At 45.5% G+C, this 18740-nt stretch overlaps 1 protein-coding gene across 1 annotated transcript in view; it reads right to left on the reverse strand.

Moving 5' to 3' along the window:
* MOK (MOK protein kinase) overlaps positions 1 to 18740 on the reverse strand; it is a 542725-nt gene that overhangs the window by 193213 nt on the left and 330772 nt on the right. The window contains exon 7 of the mRNA XM_086937829.1: positions 16277 to 16455. Coding sequence (XP_086793955.1) covers positions 16277 to 16455 — 179 coding nt within the window. The remainder of the gene's footprint in view (positions 1 to 16276; positions 16456 to 18740) is intronic.

Below are 18740 nucleotides of genomic sequence, written 5' to 3' on the forward strand. Positions count from 1 at the left end.
TTTCCAGTTTTATATAGCGCAAACTCAACATTAAGGTATTGGAGCTCTTTACATGAGCAATAGCACATGGTCACATTCATTTTTTTTAAGGCACAGGGAAATGAAGTGATTTGTCCAAAATCACAGGATATTGAGCGGACGCCAAAACTCAAACCTAGGGGGTCATTATGATAGCGGATTTTCCGCATCCTCGGGGCCGGCGGAAGCCACCGCCGGCCTTGAGGATGCGGAAAATCCGCAGCGGACTGACCAAAGACCCACCACCATATTAGGATGGCTGGTGGGTCCTGGTTTCCGTCCGCAGCTTTTCCGCCGCGGTCGGATTACAACCGCGGCGGAAAAGCTCTAATATGGTGACGGTGTCTTCCAGACACCGTCCACCATATTAGGATGGCCAGTAAAGTATGCTTTTCCGCGGCGGGTTTTCCGCCGTGGAAAAGCATACGGAACTTCACTGCGGGGGCCCGTTGCGGGCCCCCTAGGTGAAGGGGGGGTGGGGGTGCACATGGGGGGTACCTATGGTACCCCCCTGCATTTGCATGCAGAAAGCGGCAGGCACCGTGCGGTGCCTGCCTCTTTCTGCATGCAAATGCAATGCGTGCCTTTTTAACATTGCCGCGGGTGCAGCTTGAAGCTGCACCCGCGGCAATGTTAAAAATAGAGGATGTGACCGCCAGGGTGGCGGTCACATCCTAATTGCACAGGAGGGAACTCCGCATGTCATGCGGAGGTTCCCTCCTGCTCTGGGGTCATCCGTCCGCGATCGTAATCGACCCCTTAGTTTCCCAGTTCCAAAGTCAGCAACTCTGGACATAATGCCACATCCTCAAAGTTATCTTTGTTGTGATGATGTCACATATATGAGTATGTTTTGCTGTTAGTATCCTGCGAGGCACCATACAGCAATGTCCCCATTGCACTGTGAGGTCAGTAGGTTCTAAGGTGGAACCTTGGGGTTGATGTAATAGATGTAGGTTATCAGCTACAGTCTGTCAGGACAGTCTGCTTATAGTTCAGATACTGTGTCAGGGTATTTGCTGAATAAAGAATTACTACAAGACTACCTGGCTTGAGAAGCATCTTTACAATCTTGTGTCCTAACATCCCATCTTACAAATACTCTAAAGGTATTGATGTTGATTGTGTATGAATAGTAAATCATTAAAAAAATATACATAAACTACACCACCGGCCACTAATCTTCAAAAACATCTGGGAAGGGTGGCTGAGGGAGGTTGATAGAGCTAGATTTCATCAAGATTAACCATTGTTGTATTTTTGTGCTTCAGACAGACTGTATTTAAATTGACACGCACATTTTGGTGCAAGTGAAAACACATGGCAAAGTGAAAGACATGAAATGAGGCCTAGTCAGTCTGAAATGCTTGCGCTGAATTAACATGTGTTTTTGCAGTGTAGAGAAACCTGATTTCAGTGGCCTTTTTAGCTTTGAAGATAATCATGGAATGTGTTCTCTCTTCCCAGCTCTTTTTCTTGTAATCTAAAGGGTGGAAAAACATAATGGGATTTATTTTGTAAATTAATACTATTTTTGTGTTTGTTTTGTTTTTGGGCCTAAGATAAAATGGTTGCATGTGAAATCCAGCAAGGCTGTGAATTGTACATTCTTGTTATCTGCCAATGTGCCAATGTATCAGTGTTTTTGGAATGTGCCTGTCGTGCGTGCAATGTGACAGGAAGGAGGAAAGAGACTGAAACATTTTTCCTAATAAATGTTGCTAAAACATATAATTGTATTAATCATTAACGCTTCTTTTGTTAAAACCGGTATGGTTTCGAATTTCCAATGAGAACAGAATGGTGATACCCTCATGTAATCTATGGTAACCAATCACAGTGCGAGTTTTTCAGAATTTGAAACAAAGGCATCCTGCGGGTGAGTCGCAGCGGCGCCTCGCTGTTGGTTTCGTGCGCTTAGTGCGCAGCTCTGCATCATTTTTAAAACAGTCCGTTTTTCCATATAATTGTAATTTATTTTTCTTATCCCTTGTTTTTAGTAACGCTGTCCAGTCCCTTACCTGCATCATAATTTGTGGAAATCGCACCGCAGTTTTGCGGGTCCGGTCCTGGGGAGGTTTGTGGTGGGGAGAGACATCTTGGGTTGGGCAGGGAGTAGCGGACGCCATCTTGGAGCGTCCCTGCGTCCGGCCACGCTGAGAGCAGGCTATTTAGGGCGAGCTGACGGAGGAGGCAGTCTGGCAAAGGCATCCTGCGGGTGAGAGTCGCAGCGGCGCCTCGCTGTTGGTTTTGTGCGCTTAGTGCGCAGCTCTGCATCATTTTTAAAACAGTCAGTTTTTCTATATAATTTTAATTTATTTTTCTTATCCCTTGTTTTTAGTAACGCTGTCCAGTCCCTTACCTGCATCATAATTTGTGGAAATCGCACCGCAGTTTTGCGGGTCCGGTCCTGTGGAGGTTTGTGGTGGGGAGAGACATCTTGGGTTGGGCAGGGAGTAGCGGACGCCATCTTGGGGCGTCCCTACGTCCGGCCACGCTGAGAGCAGGCTGTTTAATGCTCGCCTCCTGACGCGCAGCGGTGACACACCTTCCCTGCGCCTGAGTCGTGGTAGAGTCCTGCCCGTCTGCGCTCATCAGCGTCTCGGAGGCGGACGAGGTAGGACTCTGGCGGAGTTTTTTGTTAGGGTCTCTTGTTGATTGTAAATTTTAGATTCGGATGGTTGCTTACAGCTCCGCTGAGCTGTCTGCTCTGCGTAAACATTCCCCTATCTGCCAGTATGTTTTTCCTGGAGGCCGCCTCCTTAAGAAAGGCTGCCCGACATGCGTTTGGCGGCCAGGTGTTTCGAAGGGGACCGCGTTTGATCCTTCCATTGTATACTGTCAATGTGCTCTCCTCAATACTAGATCCCTCTGCAGACATTCCACGGACATCTGGAATTTATTGTCTGACTCTAAAATATCCTGCCTATTTTTAACGGAGACTTGGCTTGGGGAGAGCTCTGGCCCGGATTTGGCTAGTGCCTTACCTCCGAACTATACCATTTTTAGAAAGGATAGAGTTGGGGGCAGGGGAGGTGGTGTGGCTCTGATTGTGAATAAAGGTCTAATGTGCACGACGTTTCCTGTTGATAACATCACAGGGTGTGAAGCCTTAGGTTTTACACTTGGCCTATCGCCGCGTCAGACGTGCACTGGGCTCCTTATTTATAGAACTCCTGGGCCTATTGGATCTTTCTTTGACGATTTGCAGGCGGCGCTTTCTGTGCCCTGCTTGAGATCAGAGCATTGTATTATGTTGGGGGATTTGAACCTTCATATGGACATTGTAGAGGACCCTGACACAATTAAGTTGCACGATATTACCTCGCTGCTAGGGCTAGTTTCGTACATTGATAGCCCAACCCACAACAAAGGCCGTACAATTGATCACATTTTTTCTACCAGGCAGATTGCTGTGTCTATGCCGCTTCCAGTGCTATGGTCTGATCATTTTTTAATTAACTTTAGTATTCCTTTCTTGGCTATGACTGGCCACAGAGTGCAGAAAGACTCGAAACGACAAACAAGATCATTTTATTCAGTTACGGCAGAAATGCTAGCTGATGCCCTCCACAAACACCCTTGTATGCTTACGGATGACTTGAAAGAAAATCTAGACTTGGTTCAAAAGTGGCTGACAGCCAGATTTGATGAGCTAGCCCCAGCTAAGCCAGCTAAATCTGTGACTAGTCATGTCTCTGCCCCCTGGTTTACCCCTTTTTTAAGGAAAATGCGTCAAGACTGCAAAAAGGCCGAAAGAGTTTGGCGGCGCAAATATGAGCCAGATAATAAACTAAAATATCGGGATGCAATCAGGCTTTACCACAAGCACATTTCTGAGGGGAAAAAAGTTTATCTAGAGCGCAGAATTGATGAAGCGGAAAACATCAGTAAAGAACTCTTTAGAATAGTAAAGGAGTTTGCTTCCCCTGCCTCTTGTTCGCCATCTCACTCTCATTCTGAAGTTTGGATTAGCCAACTTGGGGATTTCTTTGTACATAAAATCAAGGCTATCCAGGACTCTTTCCCGGATGTGGACCGCTTTCCATCGGTCGGTAAACCGATTTCCTTCCCCACACCATCGGAAGAGAAGTGCCCCGTATTATCGGTTTATCCGCCTTTGTCTTGTGCCACCTCTCTCGATCTTTTGTGCCGGCTTCATTCTGGCTCACCACTGGATCCCTGTCCAGCGAAATGCCTGGGTAAAGTAGCGACAGCAGTTAACATCTTGCTTAATCCTATGCTTAATCCCTCCCTGAGTACGGGAGTGGTTCCTTTGGCGTGGAAACATGCTTTGATCTTTCCGCTACTCAAAAAGCCCACTTTAGATCCCCTTGTGCACGCTAACTACAGGCCGATCTCCCTTCTTCCTGCTCTGGCGAAGGTGATTGAGAAACATGTGCAGCATTCGATTACCAACATTATCGAGAGCAATAACATTCTCCATGATTCTCAATCGGGCTTCCGGGCTAATTATAGCACGGAGACAGCCCTTCTTGAGATCACTGATGCCATCAGAGAAACTCTTGATCGCGGGGGAAAGGCTATCTTAGTTATGCTTGACTTGTCAGCAGCCTTCGACGCGGTCCCCCACGACGGTCTCCTTTTCAGACTCTGGGAGATCGGGATTCGTGGGACGGTGTTGGACAGGTTTCAATCTTTTTTGTCTGGCTGTCGACAGGTGATCTGGGCACCTCCTTTCTCCGCTGAAATGCCGTCGCTAGAGGTGGGGGTTCCGCAAGGGTCTATCCTGAGCCCCACCCTCTTTAATATCTACATGGCCCCTCTGGCGGCGGTGGCGGAGGCCTTCGGTGCCCAGATCATATCATGCGCTGATGACACCCAGCTCCTGTTTACATGCAGGAAGGGAGAGGCTTTTGATGGTGACAGGATCAAAGACTGCCTGAGTGCGGTCTTCGCCTGGTTTCAGCGGCATAGCCTGAAATGCAACTCCGATAAGTCGGAGCTGCTTTTTTTCGGATGTCCACCTGATCCCTGCTGGAAAACTTGGTGGCCTCAGGACATGTTTCCTCCTGATAAGGTCTCCACCCAAGCTAAAAACCTTGGGGTGCTGTGTGATGACGGCCTCTCTTTCAGACCCCAGATCATCGGGCTGGCTGGGAAATGTTTCGGAATTTTGAAGATGCTCCGAAAGTTTCTTCCGCTGCTGTCCATGCAACACAAAAAAATTGTCGTTCAGGCGCTAATAGGATCGCGACTGGATTATGCCAATGCCCTTTACTTAGGGCTACCTAAATATTTGCTGGCTCGCCTGCAAATTGTGCAGAACTCAGCGGCAAGAGTCATCTTTGGCCTTCCACGCAGAGCAAATGCTTCTGAATTGCTCAAGAGATTGCACTGGTTGCCTATCTCTAAAAGAATCACATTTAAGATCCTGACCCTGGCGTTTAAGGCCCTTCACTCTATTGGCCCGATTTACATCAGGAAGCGCATGGCTTTTTTTGCGCCCACGAGGACCCTGCGATCGGCCTTGCTGGCCAAAGCTGAGGTACCTCCTATTAGATTTGCCCGGATCGGAGGTCGATCCTTCCGTTATCTGGCTGCACGTTGCTGGAATGAGCTCCCTGTTGCCCTTAGGAAAGCCAACAGTCTCCTTTCTTTCAGAAAGGAGCTGAAGACTTGGCTTTTTTCCGTTTCATTCTTCTTGACCTCTGCGAGTAGCTGTGTTGTGTTCTTCTGCCTCAGGTCTCTTTGCCAAAGCGCCGGGACACCCCTCGGGGTAGCCGTGCGCTATAAAAGAGACATTACATAACATAACATATTATAGTAGTCTGCCAAGAAGTAGAGTATAAATAATTACCTCTTTGGAGGCGTGTTAGGCTTTAGGGGGACGTGTGAGCTGTTGAGAGGGAGCAAATGAGGCCAGACATCATATGGGTTAGGTACGTGATCGTCGCGGGTGCAGACTGGGTGGAGATTGCGTCCGTGGAGAGACAGAGGGAAGGGGGGGCCATTGCTCATATTTTTCAGGGTCCTTGCACGTCATATTTGTGGCAAGGCAGATCACATTCCTCCGTGGTCTGTGAAGGAGGAGCCTTTTCAGGAGCAGCCTCTCAAATTTGATCAGACCAGGGCAGAGAGTGGAGCTGGATAGAACAGGTTTAGATTTTAGATGCTAAAACTTTTAAGCTCATGCTTTGACTAATTAATTAGTTTTGAAAAGATTTATTTGTCTTATGCATTTATTTCTCTTTATGGGAGATTTGCGCCATTTAATATTTATTAATTAACCTTGCAAGACTCACTCTTTTCTTAGAAACCCTTTAAAAGTTTTGACTGACATTTTGCGCCACATTTTCTTTTCTACATGAGAAGCTTGATATGCAGAGTATAATATGTTCTTGTAGGACTTGACCCTTTCCCCAGAATTTTTCGCTTTTTATTCCTTTAATTTAGGATGTCCCCCATTGTAATAAAATGGTATAGGCCTTGTGTAATGGAGAAAGCCCTGTGTAATGTTAAACTAATGTTAAGGTGCGGGTGCTTTCTTCCCCTAACATGGCTGCCACTGACCACTGCTACTGCAGTGGGTGCATTCTAGTAGTCCAGGAGCTGGCTAGAACCCTCAAACAATGTATCTATACTAGCCTGCCAGCCTGCCCATAGCCAGAATGGTAGAACCTCCTGGAACCTTCTGGAACAGGGGAGGTGACACCAACTGCCACTGCCAACTGTCAACTGGCACTATATAAGGCAAGGGAGGGAAACTTTCCAGTCAGACTGAGGGAGCACGGACCTGGGGAAGAACCTACGCAGGAGTTTAGGCAGTGGGGCCTAGACAGGGACCTAAGACACTGGTGGAGACAGGGCCTAGGTGCTGCCTATCAAGTATTGAGGGATCCTGAACTTGCCCCCCTGATCTGGCCCGGCGGAAGGGGAACCCAGGGGCCACTGGAGGAGACAGGCTGAGGAGATTGGATACAGCCATCAACTCAACCCCCTTCCCCTTTTTAAGGAACCAAGAGACTGAAATCTACAAGGGTGCAAGAAACAGATGCGCCAAGAAGAAACCAAATCACCACAGGACTATTAAGAAATCAACCAGGTAGTGGTGCTGTGTCGCTCCCTGCCTCCGCCTTAAATAAACTACTGGTGGAGCGCTATTAAAGAAACTGCCTAAGCGTTGTATTGACCCACAAGCGCTTATCTACTGTGCCCCTTGCGAAGCGCTGAGGTTCTGGAGACTTTGATGACCTGAAGCGCTGAGCCTGAGAAGAGCTATTGTTGACACTGACCCGGCGCTGGAATTGCCAGGCGCTGCTCTAATGTGTGCCCCAGAGATGCGCTGTGACCCTCTGTACCAAGGTTGCCCACGAAGCGCTGTCTATGCTGACTGCCTAGCGCTGTGCCTGTGCCCCGCAGGGCTACCTCCCTGGAGACACTGACGAGCCCTACTCACCGCCGCAACCCGGAGACTCACCGGCGTTGCCCTGCGGAGGCGTCAACACTGTAATAATTTGCCCCCCGGCGGCCCCCCTACGCCAGGAGAGGACCGCCGCCATGTCGCCGTGGGCCTTGCCGGACCGGGAGAAGAGTGAAGCAGAAGCGCTGTTACCCGGTGCGCTATTCACCACCGCGGGCCCGGCTCAACTGGGGGGGTCATCCCGCTGTTGCCTGCCTTGTCGTGGCGGCCCTCGATGTGAAGAGAGGGCCGCCGTAGTGTTGTAGGAGGCCGCGTTAGGCCCGACGCCACCACCTCCCTCACCACGTGACGGGGGCGCTTGGCCGCGTAACGGGCCGCGCTCGCCGTGGCAGCAATCACAGGGAGAGGAGCTGGGACGCCCCGCGGGCCGTGCTGCGATTTGGCAGCCACGGCGCACCCCCACACAGAAGCCTGCTGATTGGTCCCCGGCCCGGGACCAGGAAGAAGACCTGCCTAAGAGCTCAGGAGGAGCCGGAGAGCCCCCACACTGCCAGAGAGCTCCGTGAGAGAACGAGAGCCCCCGTCCTGTCAGCGCAGGACCCCAGAGGGCCTGAAATCCACAGGTAGGCCGAGTAGAGCCTGCCAGAGGGCCGGAGCCCTCCCTGCCAGCCGGAGTTCACCGCAAGGGCCCGGGTGGCCGAAGAAACAAGGTAACCCCCGGGGAGGAGGGCTGAGGGCCCTGAGTTCGCCCCTCCCCTGGGGAAGACTAGTGACTGGGACTGTTGGCCCCAATTAACCCCTGCCTGGGGTACAGCTGAGTACCGGTCACTGTAGCCTTATGTATGGCTTAGTGGGAATTAGATGAATTGCTCACCTGTGCTGGATGTCTTGGTTATCCCAGCCTCATTACCTGGTTAGCCCTGATGAAGGGAAAGTTTATTACTGTTAATGAGATTTTCCATGAATTGTTTTACTCCTGTTCAAGGTAGGAGTTCCTGAGTGCCTACAGTGATACAATGAAATGTTAGGCCTGATTAATAGGGGGAATGCACTTCGTATTCAGGCATCAGGTAATGTGATGGTATTTAGTGCCTAATTAAATGCTTTACATCTAATGCAAGGTTTTATACTTACCTGATAGAATGTTGTTTAACAACTAAAGTGGGAATGTTTATTCAAGTTACTGACCTGTTCCATAATAGTTGGTCACGTTTAGACTACTGGCTAGGCACTGATGATATCATACTGGACATGGACGTTAGCGTCCTTCCTAGAACACTGTCGGACCACAATCCGGTTTTATTAAAGCTTACCATGCCAGATCACATCCCACCTCCCTATCAGTGGAGGTTGAACTCACGTGCTCTCACAGACATACTCTATGCGGATACCATCCACACAGCGATCAAAGACTATTTTCTTCTGAATGAACCGGTGGTTGATGACCCATGTCTACTGTGGGAAGCCTTTAAGGCAACGGTTCGTGGGGTGTGTATGAGCACTACTATAGGCATACTTCGCGACATACAACAACAGATTAAAAAATGCGACACACAAATGAGGGATATGGAGAGGGAATACGAAGCTACCCACGATGTCACTATTCTGGGCAAACTACGCACACTACACACGGAACACCAGAGTCTAGTTGATGACGAAATAAAATATCTGGACAAAAAACATTCAGCTGGATCTTTTGGGGAGGGTGGCAGACCGGGTGGGCTGTTGGCTGCAAAAATATGTGAGGGTAGAAGACACAATGAGGTACTTGGTATTAAATCGGAGAATGGTACCATACAGACACAAACAGCTGACATACTGCAAAGCTTTGTCAACTCCTATAGTGCACTATACACGTCGCAACCAATAGCCTCTACAGATGCTATTAACACCTACTTCAGGGAGGTGGCCATAGCATGGCTGTCAGACAACCAGAGGGAATACTTGGCAGCACCCATCACAGTTGAGGAAGTCACGGATGTGATAAAATCATTGCCGAATGGTAAGGCGCCGGGTCCGGATGGGTACACGAACGAATTCTATAAACACTACGTGGATATACTGGCTCCCCGTTTGACGGAGATGTATGGGGCCGCGTTTGACCAGGGTGTACTTCCCCCAACGCTCCGAGAAGCGGTAATAGCTCTTTTGAAACCTTCCAAGGACCCGACCCAATGTGACTCCTATAGGCCGCTATCAGTGATAAATGTCGACTCCAAAATTCTAGCGAAAATCATGTCGATGAGACTGACACCACTGATGACCAACTTGGTGTTACCTGACCAGGCAGGATTTGTCCCAACACGGTCAACGTCCCATAATACCCGGACACTGTTCGCCTTATCCCACTATCTCCAACCCAACACGAAGGCTGTTGGGGTACTATTGGACGCTGCAAAGGCGTTCGATTCTATTGAATGGAGTTACCTGATTGCGGTTCTACACCGTATGGGCTTCCCCAAGAGGTTTGTCCAATGGGTGTCCTTAATCTACACTAATCCACGAGCCAGAGTACGAGTAAATGGGTACTTATCCCACAGCTTTGCAGTGGAATGCGGTACCAGACAAGGTTGCCCACTCTCTCCCCTAATTTTCGCCCTGGCATTGGAACCCCTAGCCTGCATTATTCGACAGAACTATAAATCATCTGCCCTGCAATTTCCCGCTAGGCCGTTACACATTTCATTGTACGTGGATGATATGGTGCTCTACGTTCGCGACCCGGCCGAGCACCTAAACCAACTTTTGAGGGAATACATCAAATTCGGCGGACACTCGGGGCTACAAATAAATTGGTCAAAGTCCTACATTATCCCCCTTACAGACACCACTACTCCCTTTGATACAGAATACTTATTTATTTATTTATTTATTTATAGTGTTTTATATAGCGCGGACAAGACCCGTGGGTATCAGAGCGCTTAACAAGGGAGGAATTACATATAAAGATAATAAAAACAATAAAAACAACAAGAGAGTAGTGAGGTAGGCAATATACTGAATGGACGAGATTAAATATAAATATATTCATAATGGCTGCGCAATTAGCATTATGTGGCGAGCAAGGCTTGGCTAGTGTCATGGTAACAAACCATGCTCGTTGAGGTAGGGTTAGAAGGCGATCGAGTGCATATCAAGGATAATAAGTATAGATAAATCAAGTGAGGTAGAAGGTATATATAATGACTGTGACATATAGTTACGGTACCACATATAGGGATAAATAAATCAAGTGAGGTAGAAGTTATAAAGTATGACTGTGAGATATAGTTAAAAAGTTCACACATATAAGAGGTAGTAGTGATGTGTCAAGCCTTGGCTTGGGCACGGCATCAGATCATTGTTCGATAATGATTTTCCCATTTTCATGGAGAGGGGGGCCCTCAGTTAGCGTACTTGATCATCCCAGTGATCCTTGGGTTTCTCTAAGTAGGGTATCTACTCATCAAGTGGCTCTTCAGTTCTCGTTTGAATGTTACTGTATTTTGAATCTTCCTGATGTTTGGAGGGAGTGAGTTCCATATTCTGGGGGCAGCTCCAGAGAATGCTCGGTTGTAGGTCTTTTTCTTGTGGAAAAAGGCTGGACGTAATAGCAAGTCTTTTGCGCTTCTAGTTGTTCTGTTACCTCCTGAGATCTTAAGTTTCTTAGCTAAATATCTAGGTGTGTTGTAGTGAACCGCTTTGTGCGTAATACAGGCCATCTTCATTTGAATTCTGGCCTCGTATGGTAGCCAGTTTAGTGCTTTCAGGTGAGGAGATATGTGATCGAATTTCTTCGTTCCCGTAATGAGTCTCGCCGCTGCGTTGAGGCAGGCTTTCAGTGGTGCTGTGGACGTTTTTGGTAGGCCCGCTAATGTGGTGCAGCCGTATTCGATCCTCGAGATGACTAGTGATTGGATAGCCAGTTTTAGATCTGCCTCAGTGATAAAGGGTTTCAATTTTCTTAAATAGTTCAGGTGGAAGCGGGCGCTCTTGGCCATTGAGTTAATATGGTTTTTCATGTCGAGGTTCTTATCTAGTGTAATTCCTAGTGATTTGGCTGAGTCAACTAGGGTCGGGGTGCAGTTTAGTGCTGTCACCAATTTAGTCCACTCTATAACTTCAGATTGGTTTCTAGTCGTTGAGATTAGCAGGAATTCAGTTTTCTGGGTGTTTAGTTTCAGGTGGTTCATTGTTAACCATCGCAAAGTACTCTTGAGTGTCTTATTCATTAGGTCAATGTCCTCAAGGGAGGCGATCTTTATGTATAATTGCGTGTCGTCCGCATACATATGATATGATACCTGTGATTTTTGAAGGATCTCCGTGAGAGGTTCTACATATAAGTTGAATAGATCTGGGGACAGCGAAGAGCCTTGTGGGACCCCTATTGTGTTGGGGCTCGGGGAAGAGATTGCTTGGTTAACCAGGAATCGCTGAGTCCTGTTCTGTAGGAAAGAATTGAACCATTTCAGCACGTTTCCAGACAAACCCATCCTGTCTTGTAGTCTGGTCAAAAGCACTTCGTGCTTTACCGTATCAAATGCTGATGATAGGTCAAGGAGGATCAGTAGGCAAGATTGATTTCGGTCCAGTGCTTGAAGGGCGTCATCAACAATGTGTAAGATCGCAGTTTTGGTACTGTGCCCTGTTCTGAAACCTGATTGGCAATCGTCCAGTAGCGAGAATTTAGCGATGTGTTGACTTTGTTGGCCCTGCACGCATTTCTCAATGAGTTTAGCCAGTAGCGGGATGTTGGTCACTGGTCGATAGTTGTTTGGATCTGTAGCAACAGCTGTCGGTTTTTTGAGGATGGGCATCACCTGCCCAGTTTTTAGACAGTCAGGGAGGGTTCCTTGTCCAAGTGAGGCGTTTATTATCTCGGTCCAGATCGGAACTAGAGTGTGGCTGATGTCTCTTACACACTTTCCTGGTAATGGGTCTTGAAAGTGGTTGTTCGGTCTAAGTTCTGCCAGCGTTCTTGCTATCTTTTCCTGGTCGTATAGTTCAAATGTGACCCATTTTGCTTTATTTTTAGTTTGGAGGCTCTCTGGTGAGAAATTGGACTCGTTAATGGATGGAGGCAGTGCCTTAAGGTTAGTTGCTGCAATTGTGAGGTCATCTTCAAGCAATTTGGATTTTTTCGTGAAGAATGAGGAGAATTCCTCGCAGCTTATGGGAGTTTTAGTATTCTCTAAAACCGTTTTGGCAAGTTTATTTGACTGTTGTTTTAAAATCTCAAAGAGTTTTCGTGGTCTGTTCTTGGCACTGTCCAACTCTTCTCTGATAAATTCTTTTTTTGAGTTGATTATTTTTTTGTTGTATTCTCTTGGAGTGGCAGACTGACCCGGTGCGGTACTTGGGAGTACTATTCCACAGAGATCCAGAAATAGTAATTCGCACAAACTATGGCACAACGATCTCCAAACTGGAGGATAAAGTAAAGCGCTGGATACAGCTACCGCTGTCTCTAGCAGACCGTATCGCAATAGTGAAGATGAATGTACTTCCTAGGCTGCTGTATCTTTTCAATAACATCCCCATTACCCCCCCAGGAGAAGTGTTCCGTCGCATTAAGTCATTGGTGCTACAGCTCATTTGGGCAGGCAAACAAGCGCGGATTGACCTCCAGACATTGACACTCCCTTATGCCAGGGGAGGGTTTGAAGTGCCAGATTTTAAACTGTACTATTTGTGTGCACAGGCACAATATGCAGCTTATTGGTATCACTTAGTGCCCTATCTGACTCACACAGCGATTGAAGAAGGCGATGCGAAACCTGTCCCTCTTGCTGCCATCCTCTCATACAAACGTCCACCACTGCACGATCATGACATCAATACAATTGACACTACCGTCAATGCATGGCACAAACTTGGTCGGTTGGCGCATAAAACCCCTCTTTATGCACAAAACATGCCACTACATGATCACTCTGCACTGTCAGTCACGCGCGAGAAGGTGGGGATGTCGTTGTTACAGCAGGTGGGCATTGCACAGATGGGAGACGTATTTGGTGAGGGCAGATTCGTAGACATTGCGGACCTCCAGTACATACACAACAAATCACAGATGTTTTACTTCACGCATTATAGGCTGAAGAGAGCCATGATGGAACTATACCCTACCTTTCCTGAAGAACCGGCAAGCCTAGACACATTACAACTCATTATTACGACCCAGGACCTATCGCACTTGACATCATGAATGTACACCACTGCACAAGCTGAGATACCACAATCCACGGAGAGGGCCAAGGCTAGATGGGACTTGGTTTTAGAGGACCCCTTGACAGAGAAGGAATGGGAGCAGACATGTGCACTAACACAAATTCTTACCCCTAATGGTAATCTCAAAATCATACACTACAAATATCTACATCAGGCATACTACACCCCGGCACGCATGCGTAGATACGGCATGCAGGATGACAACAGATGCAGTGCGGAGGGGGCTGATTTTATCCATCTAGCCTGGTATTGCCCTAGGATTCAGGACTACTGGGCAGAGGTTATCACAAAAATATCTGCCATGGTGGGAGTTGCGGTGGACTGCACAATCCGACTTTGCTTGTTGGGCATTATACCGCAGCTCAAATCATCTAAACGTAAATTCTGTGCGGTCGCATTACTATTAGCCAAGCGGCAAGTATCACAATGCTGGTACACTACACAGGTACCCACCACGATCAGATGGATACGAGATATGTCCAGCTGTAGGGACAAACTCCTAACATACGAGGAGAGCCTACCAATGCGCTCCAGGCCAAAGGACTTTTGGTTATATCTAACAGACTATTTGAACTCAATGGAGAGTGACACGGACTGACAATGTTGGGTGTCTGTTCTAAGAGTCGAGACTTCTAAAGCTGGGGGGGGGTGGCTGGCGATGTGTTCCAGGAGGATGAAACGCTATGTTTGCGCTGTACTTTCTGATGTGGACTACTGAACTGTGAAGGTCTCGTTGTTAGGGTTATTTACTGTTTATTTCTGTGTATGTTCTAATACACCAACAAAATTTATGAAAAACAAGACCTAATTTATGTGCTTTACGCCGCCGGACAGTTGTTGTCGGCTTTAAGGCTGTGTAATATCACCTTTGCAACGCACCTTCATACTAACGCAGCCGGCCCCAGGGTTGTAGGCTCCTGGCTGTGTATCAATCTTTTGCTACGAATAAAGGTCTTACAAAAAAAAAAAAAGTTACTGACCTGTTTATGAAAGCCCACAGATATCCCCTGGGGTAAATGGTTAATGTGGTCAAGGGAATGACCGCCTCTGCTGAACCAGTCAGCTTAATGCCCTGTTGGCTCCTGAGTAAGGGAATGTTACTATCCCTGCCTGATTCCCAGTGAAATGTTTTATTCTGGCCTTCAGAAATGTATTAAAGCTTATGAAATGTGTAGCCTTAATCTATGAAATGCTTATTCATACTAGGAGTGATTCCTAAAATGGTTATTCCTGATTAAGGAGTGAGTTATACCTGCACAAGGGGATGGCTATTCTTAATGAAATGTTTTCTCCCACTTAGTGCTGCATTTACTGAGAGCCTACAGTTACCTATACACATGTTTACTGCTGTATAGCGTAACGTTATTTCTTTCCTGATTGGAACACTGAAATGTACTATTGAAATGTTGGTTCTTGCCAAATGAGCCGCTTACTCTTGGCTAAGTGCCTGGTTATTTTTCCTGAAAGGGTTTAAGGAAATGTTCACCCTTGCTGGGTGAGAAGTGGGTGAGAAGTGGGTAAAATACCTGCAGAACTAATATGATGCAATGTCATTTGGTTGCTTTTGTAATGTAATCCTTACAGGTGCTGATAAGAAGCAAGGCCAAGGTCAGGCCTGTAGTTAATTATTATTTAATATTTAATATTTATTCATCTAGTATTTATTTCCAAGTGTTGTCACACATGTATTTTAAAGGAAAGCTAATAAGCTAACAATACTGTGAATTCTTGATTACCCTGACTCTGCTCTATATAAAAGTTATCTAATTTTTAAACAAACTAACTGGAGTGGTGTCACTCATTGCGTGCCCATTTTACTGTCTCAGTGGATGCGTGTGCTGGATGGTCGCTTTACACATAAGCTTTCGGATGCCTGCCCGCTCGTGCCATGCTACCCTCGGGGAGCTGGTGACCCCAGTTCCAACAGTTCTGTATTCATTTTATTTTTCCTAATTTCCAAATTCTGTAACCTGATTGATATTTGACTAATGAATAAAGGGTCAGAAAAAACTTCACTTTTAACTAAGGAAATTCAACCCTTTAAAATACTCATCAACTCTCTTCATTGGCTTAAATAATAATTATATTTTGATTTTTCATGTTTATGTAAAGTCTCCTGACATGGCGTCAAGGGCCCAACACCTTTTCAGCGCTAAAATAGAGGTAGATGAGGTTTTGCACTGAGAAAGTATCGTGAAATTACCGATGTATCAGTGGAGTTATTACAAATATCTTGAAAAGATTTTTTAAGACCTATTCAACTACCCTCAGTAGTTCACATAGCACAGTTTGCTAATAATTGTCCCCTAAACAGAAGCTTAATGTTCTACATTCCAATGAGTATTAAAATCAAACATTTATTACTTGAGGCAGACCCTGAGTGTAATTGTGACTTCAACTTTGATGCTGGCTCTGCCCCTAGATTCAAATTCTTAGCCCCCCACACACCCCTAAAGTCTAGTTGTGCCCCTGTCTAGATTGCAGTCTGCACCTGGCACCCCAGTCATAACTGTAAAAGCTCAGTAGACCCATAGTGTTGTGCTGCTAACTGTGAATTTACATAATTTTAGGCACGTTGAATTACATATGAATAATTCTAAAACCAGCCAGCCTATACAAATGATAAACATAAACAAAAATGTGAGTGCCGTTCCACTACCATACCTTGCAATCTCGAAGAAGACACAACCAACACTCCACATGTCCATTTTGTAGCTGTAGTATCCATCTGTGAGAAGGCACTCAGGCGCTCGGTACCAGCGTGTTGAAATATACTCTGTGTAAGGCTGCTTGGAATATACGCTCCTGCAAGACCCAAAGTCTCCTAGTTTCAGAACATCTTGCTGTAAAAAACATGATTTTGAATTAATGTACATTTAACATGGACAACAGGAGTTTGAAAAGGCTTGTATTTTTCATCACCAAGCGCTAACGTGCCAGAACTTAGAGGTGATCCAATGGATGATGGCACACCTGATCTCAAACCCCACAGACGTCAAACAAAGGAACATTTTGGAATGCCTACTGTTGGTGACTCTTAGCGATGACAACTGTTTTTTTTATCTACACTGGATGTGCACTTTAACATTTTCTGAAAGGTATCCCAAATTCAGGGACGCTTCACAGTTGGAAACAAGGATTTGTAGATGTGAGCATGTATTCGGGAGGCACCACTGTGTTACCTTATCTGGTACTCCAAATAAATAAATATATTTCCATTTAAGTAACAATTACATTGCCAAGCAAAGAAAACTGGTATTCGAAATCAGACGGGTTTTAGTGAATAAAAATTGAATCAGATGGAGTGAGGAAGAGACAATCGGGACAATCAATTATCATTTTGTGTTGCACAAACAAGGTCAGTAGTCCAGTGCTCTGAAAGTGCTGAACAATGACTATCATTGAGGGCATATGAGCAGCCAGTCTCGCTCATGACTTATTACTACATCCCCACTCCCCTCCCCTAAATTAGATGCAATACATATTAGCATAAGAACAAAAGTAAGAACACAACACATCCCCGTTCTTATAATATAAAACAAAACCTATCGAATAAATAGCCTCCTGTCTAAAAACTGATTTCACTTACCATGACATCTGGTTTCTAAAAATGATCACATCTTTAAAACGGCATGACGGTTTCTATTGTATCCTGTTCCTATGGTTTTATATGCTCCCACCCTCCTAAAAACAGGCAGTTTTGTTTTGAAAATCAGTTTGTTGCCTTACGAGATATGCGTGCTTCGTCACGCTGGACCATAGGAACAGGATACAATAGAAACCGTCATGCCGTTTTAAAGATGTGATCATTTTTATAAACCAGATGCCATGTTAAGTAAAATCACGCTTTGGGAATAGCTTTAATGTTCATGAATTGGTGACTACAATCATTAGTAATAATGGTGGGATGGACTGGGGAAAACCGGTTTACATTTAGGGCTCCCGGTTTTATGGTATTTATTTTTTCTACATTTCCGTCTGTATTTATCCATATTTATTTTTTGCACATTTTGTCTGTATTTATCCATTTTTATGTTGTGTTTTCTGTATAAATGAAGCTGCCATGGATATTTTTCCACATTTATTTGACTGATAAGTGTATACTCACATTTGAATGTCCAAAAGGTTTCAGCAGTATACAGTTCACTAGCGTTATCTGAAAACACTTGCATTGTAGAATAGCATCAATAACTGTAGATCTGCACTTAATTCAGCTTAATTAGGAAATCTATTGTCTTTTTTCATCTCACCTACCTCTCAATCTGTACACCAGCTGACCTGGCACTCATGATTGACAGTAGAAAAAAAATCCAAAGAAGACATATTTTCCGTATTTTTCTGTATTTAAAAATAAATACAGACAGGAAAAAAATAGTTTTCTGTCTGTATTTATCTGTAAACATCAGTAAAAACGGAAAACTGGGAGCCCTATTTATATTCAATGGTTGTTAATAGTTAGCATGTCAGAGCAGGGACGGGTATAATTTAGTAATTTTCTCTGGTGGAAGAATGCCGTCTACTGGTTAGATGTTATTGAAATATGTTTTCCCATGACTTATGGACAATAATAGTCTCGTGCAGAATAGAGGGATATCGTTCTTTGAAGTCATGTACTATATAAGTAGAAATTACAGGAAGCGTATTGTTTTGCAAATGATGATGGATAAAATTAAATGTATTTATTTACCTTTTTAGATGCCCCTTACAAGGGAATGCTTTCCCGAAATGCATTGGGTGTTTTAATAAATCTTGACATGTGGAAACCCATTTGTGCTCCTGAATTTTTGTGAACTGCGATGTCATACAGTGGATATGGATAAAACGAATTGAATTACAAGTTGAAAAATAAAAGAATAAATAAGATAAGCATGGATAAAAAGTGAAGAAGAAAAAAGTGGATTTCATTCATTGGAGGCATAGTCTTTTTGGCTGTGCTACTTGGTGGAACCAGAGCTGTTTCCCCTTTGTGGTTTGTGATATTGCAGCGCAATAAGGCGAAGCGCGGACAAGTATGCACGCTGGAAAAGGATAAATGGTTAACGGGGACAAGACGTGATGATATGGTGTGCATCTCACCACCTCATAAATTCATTTCAAGAAATGGCCTTCATGGCACAATTGAATGATA

This window comes from Lissotriton vulgaris, chromosome 9, assembly GCF_964263255.1.
Source record: "Lissotriton vulgaris chromosome 9, aLisVul1.2, whole genome shotgun sequence".
Classification (NCBI taxonomy): Eukaryota; Metazoa; Chordata; class Amphibia; order Caudata; family Salamandridae; genus Lissotriton; species Lissotriton vulgaris.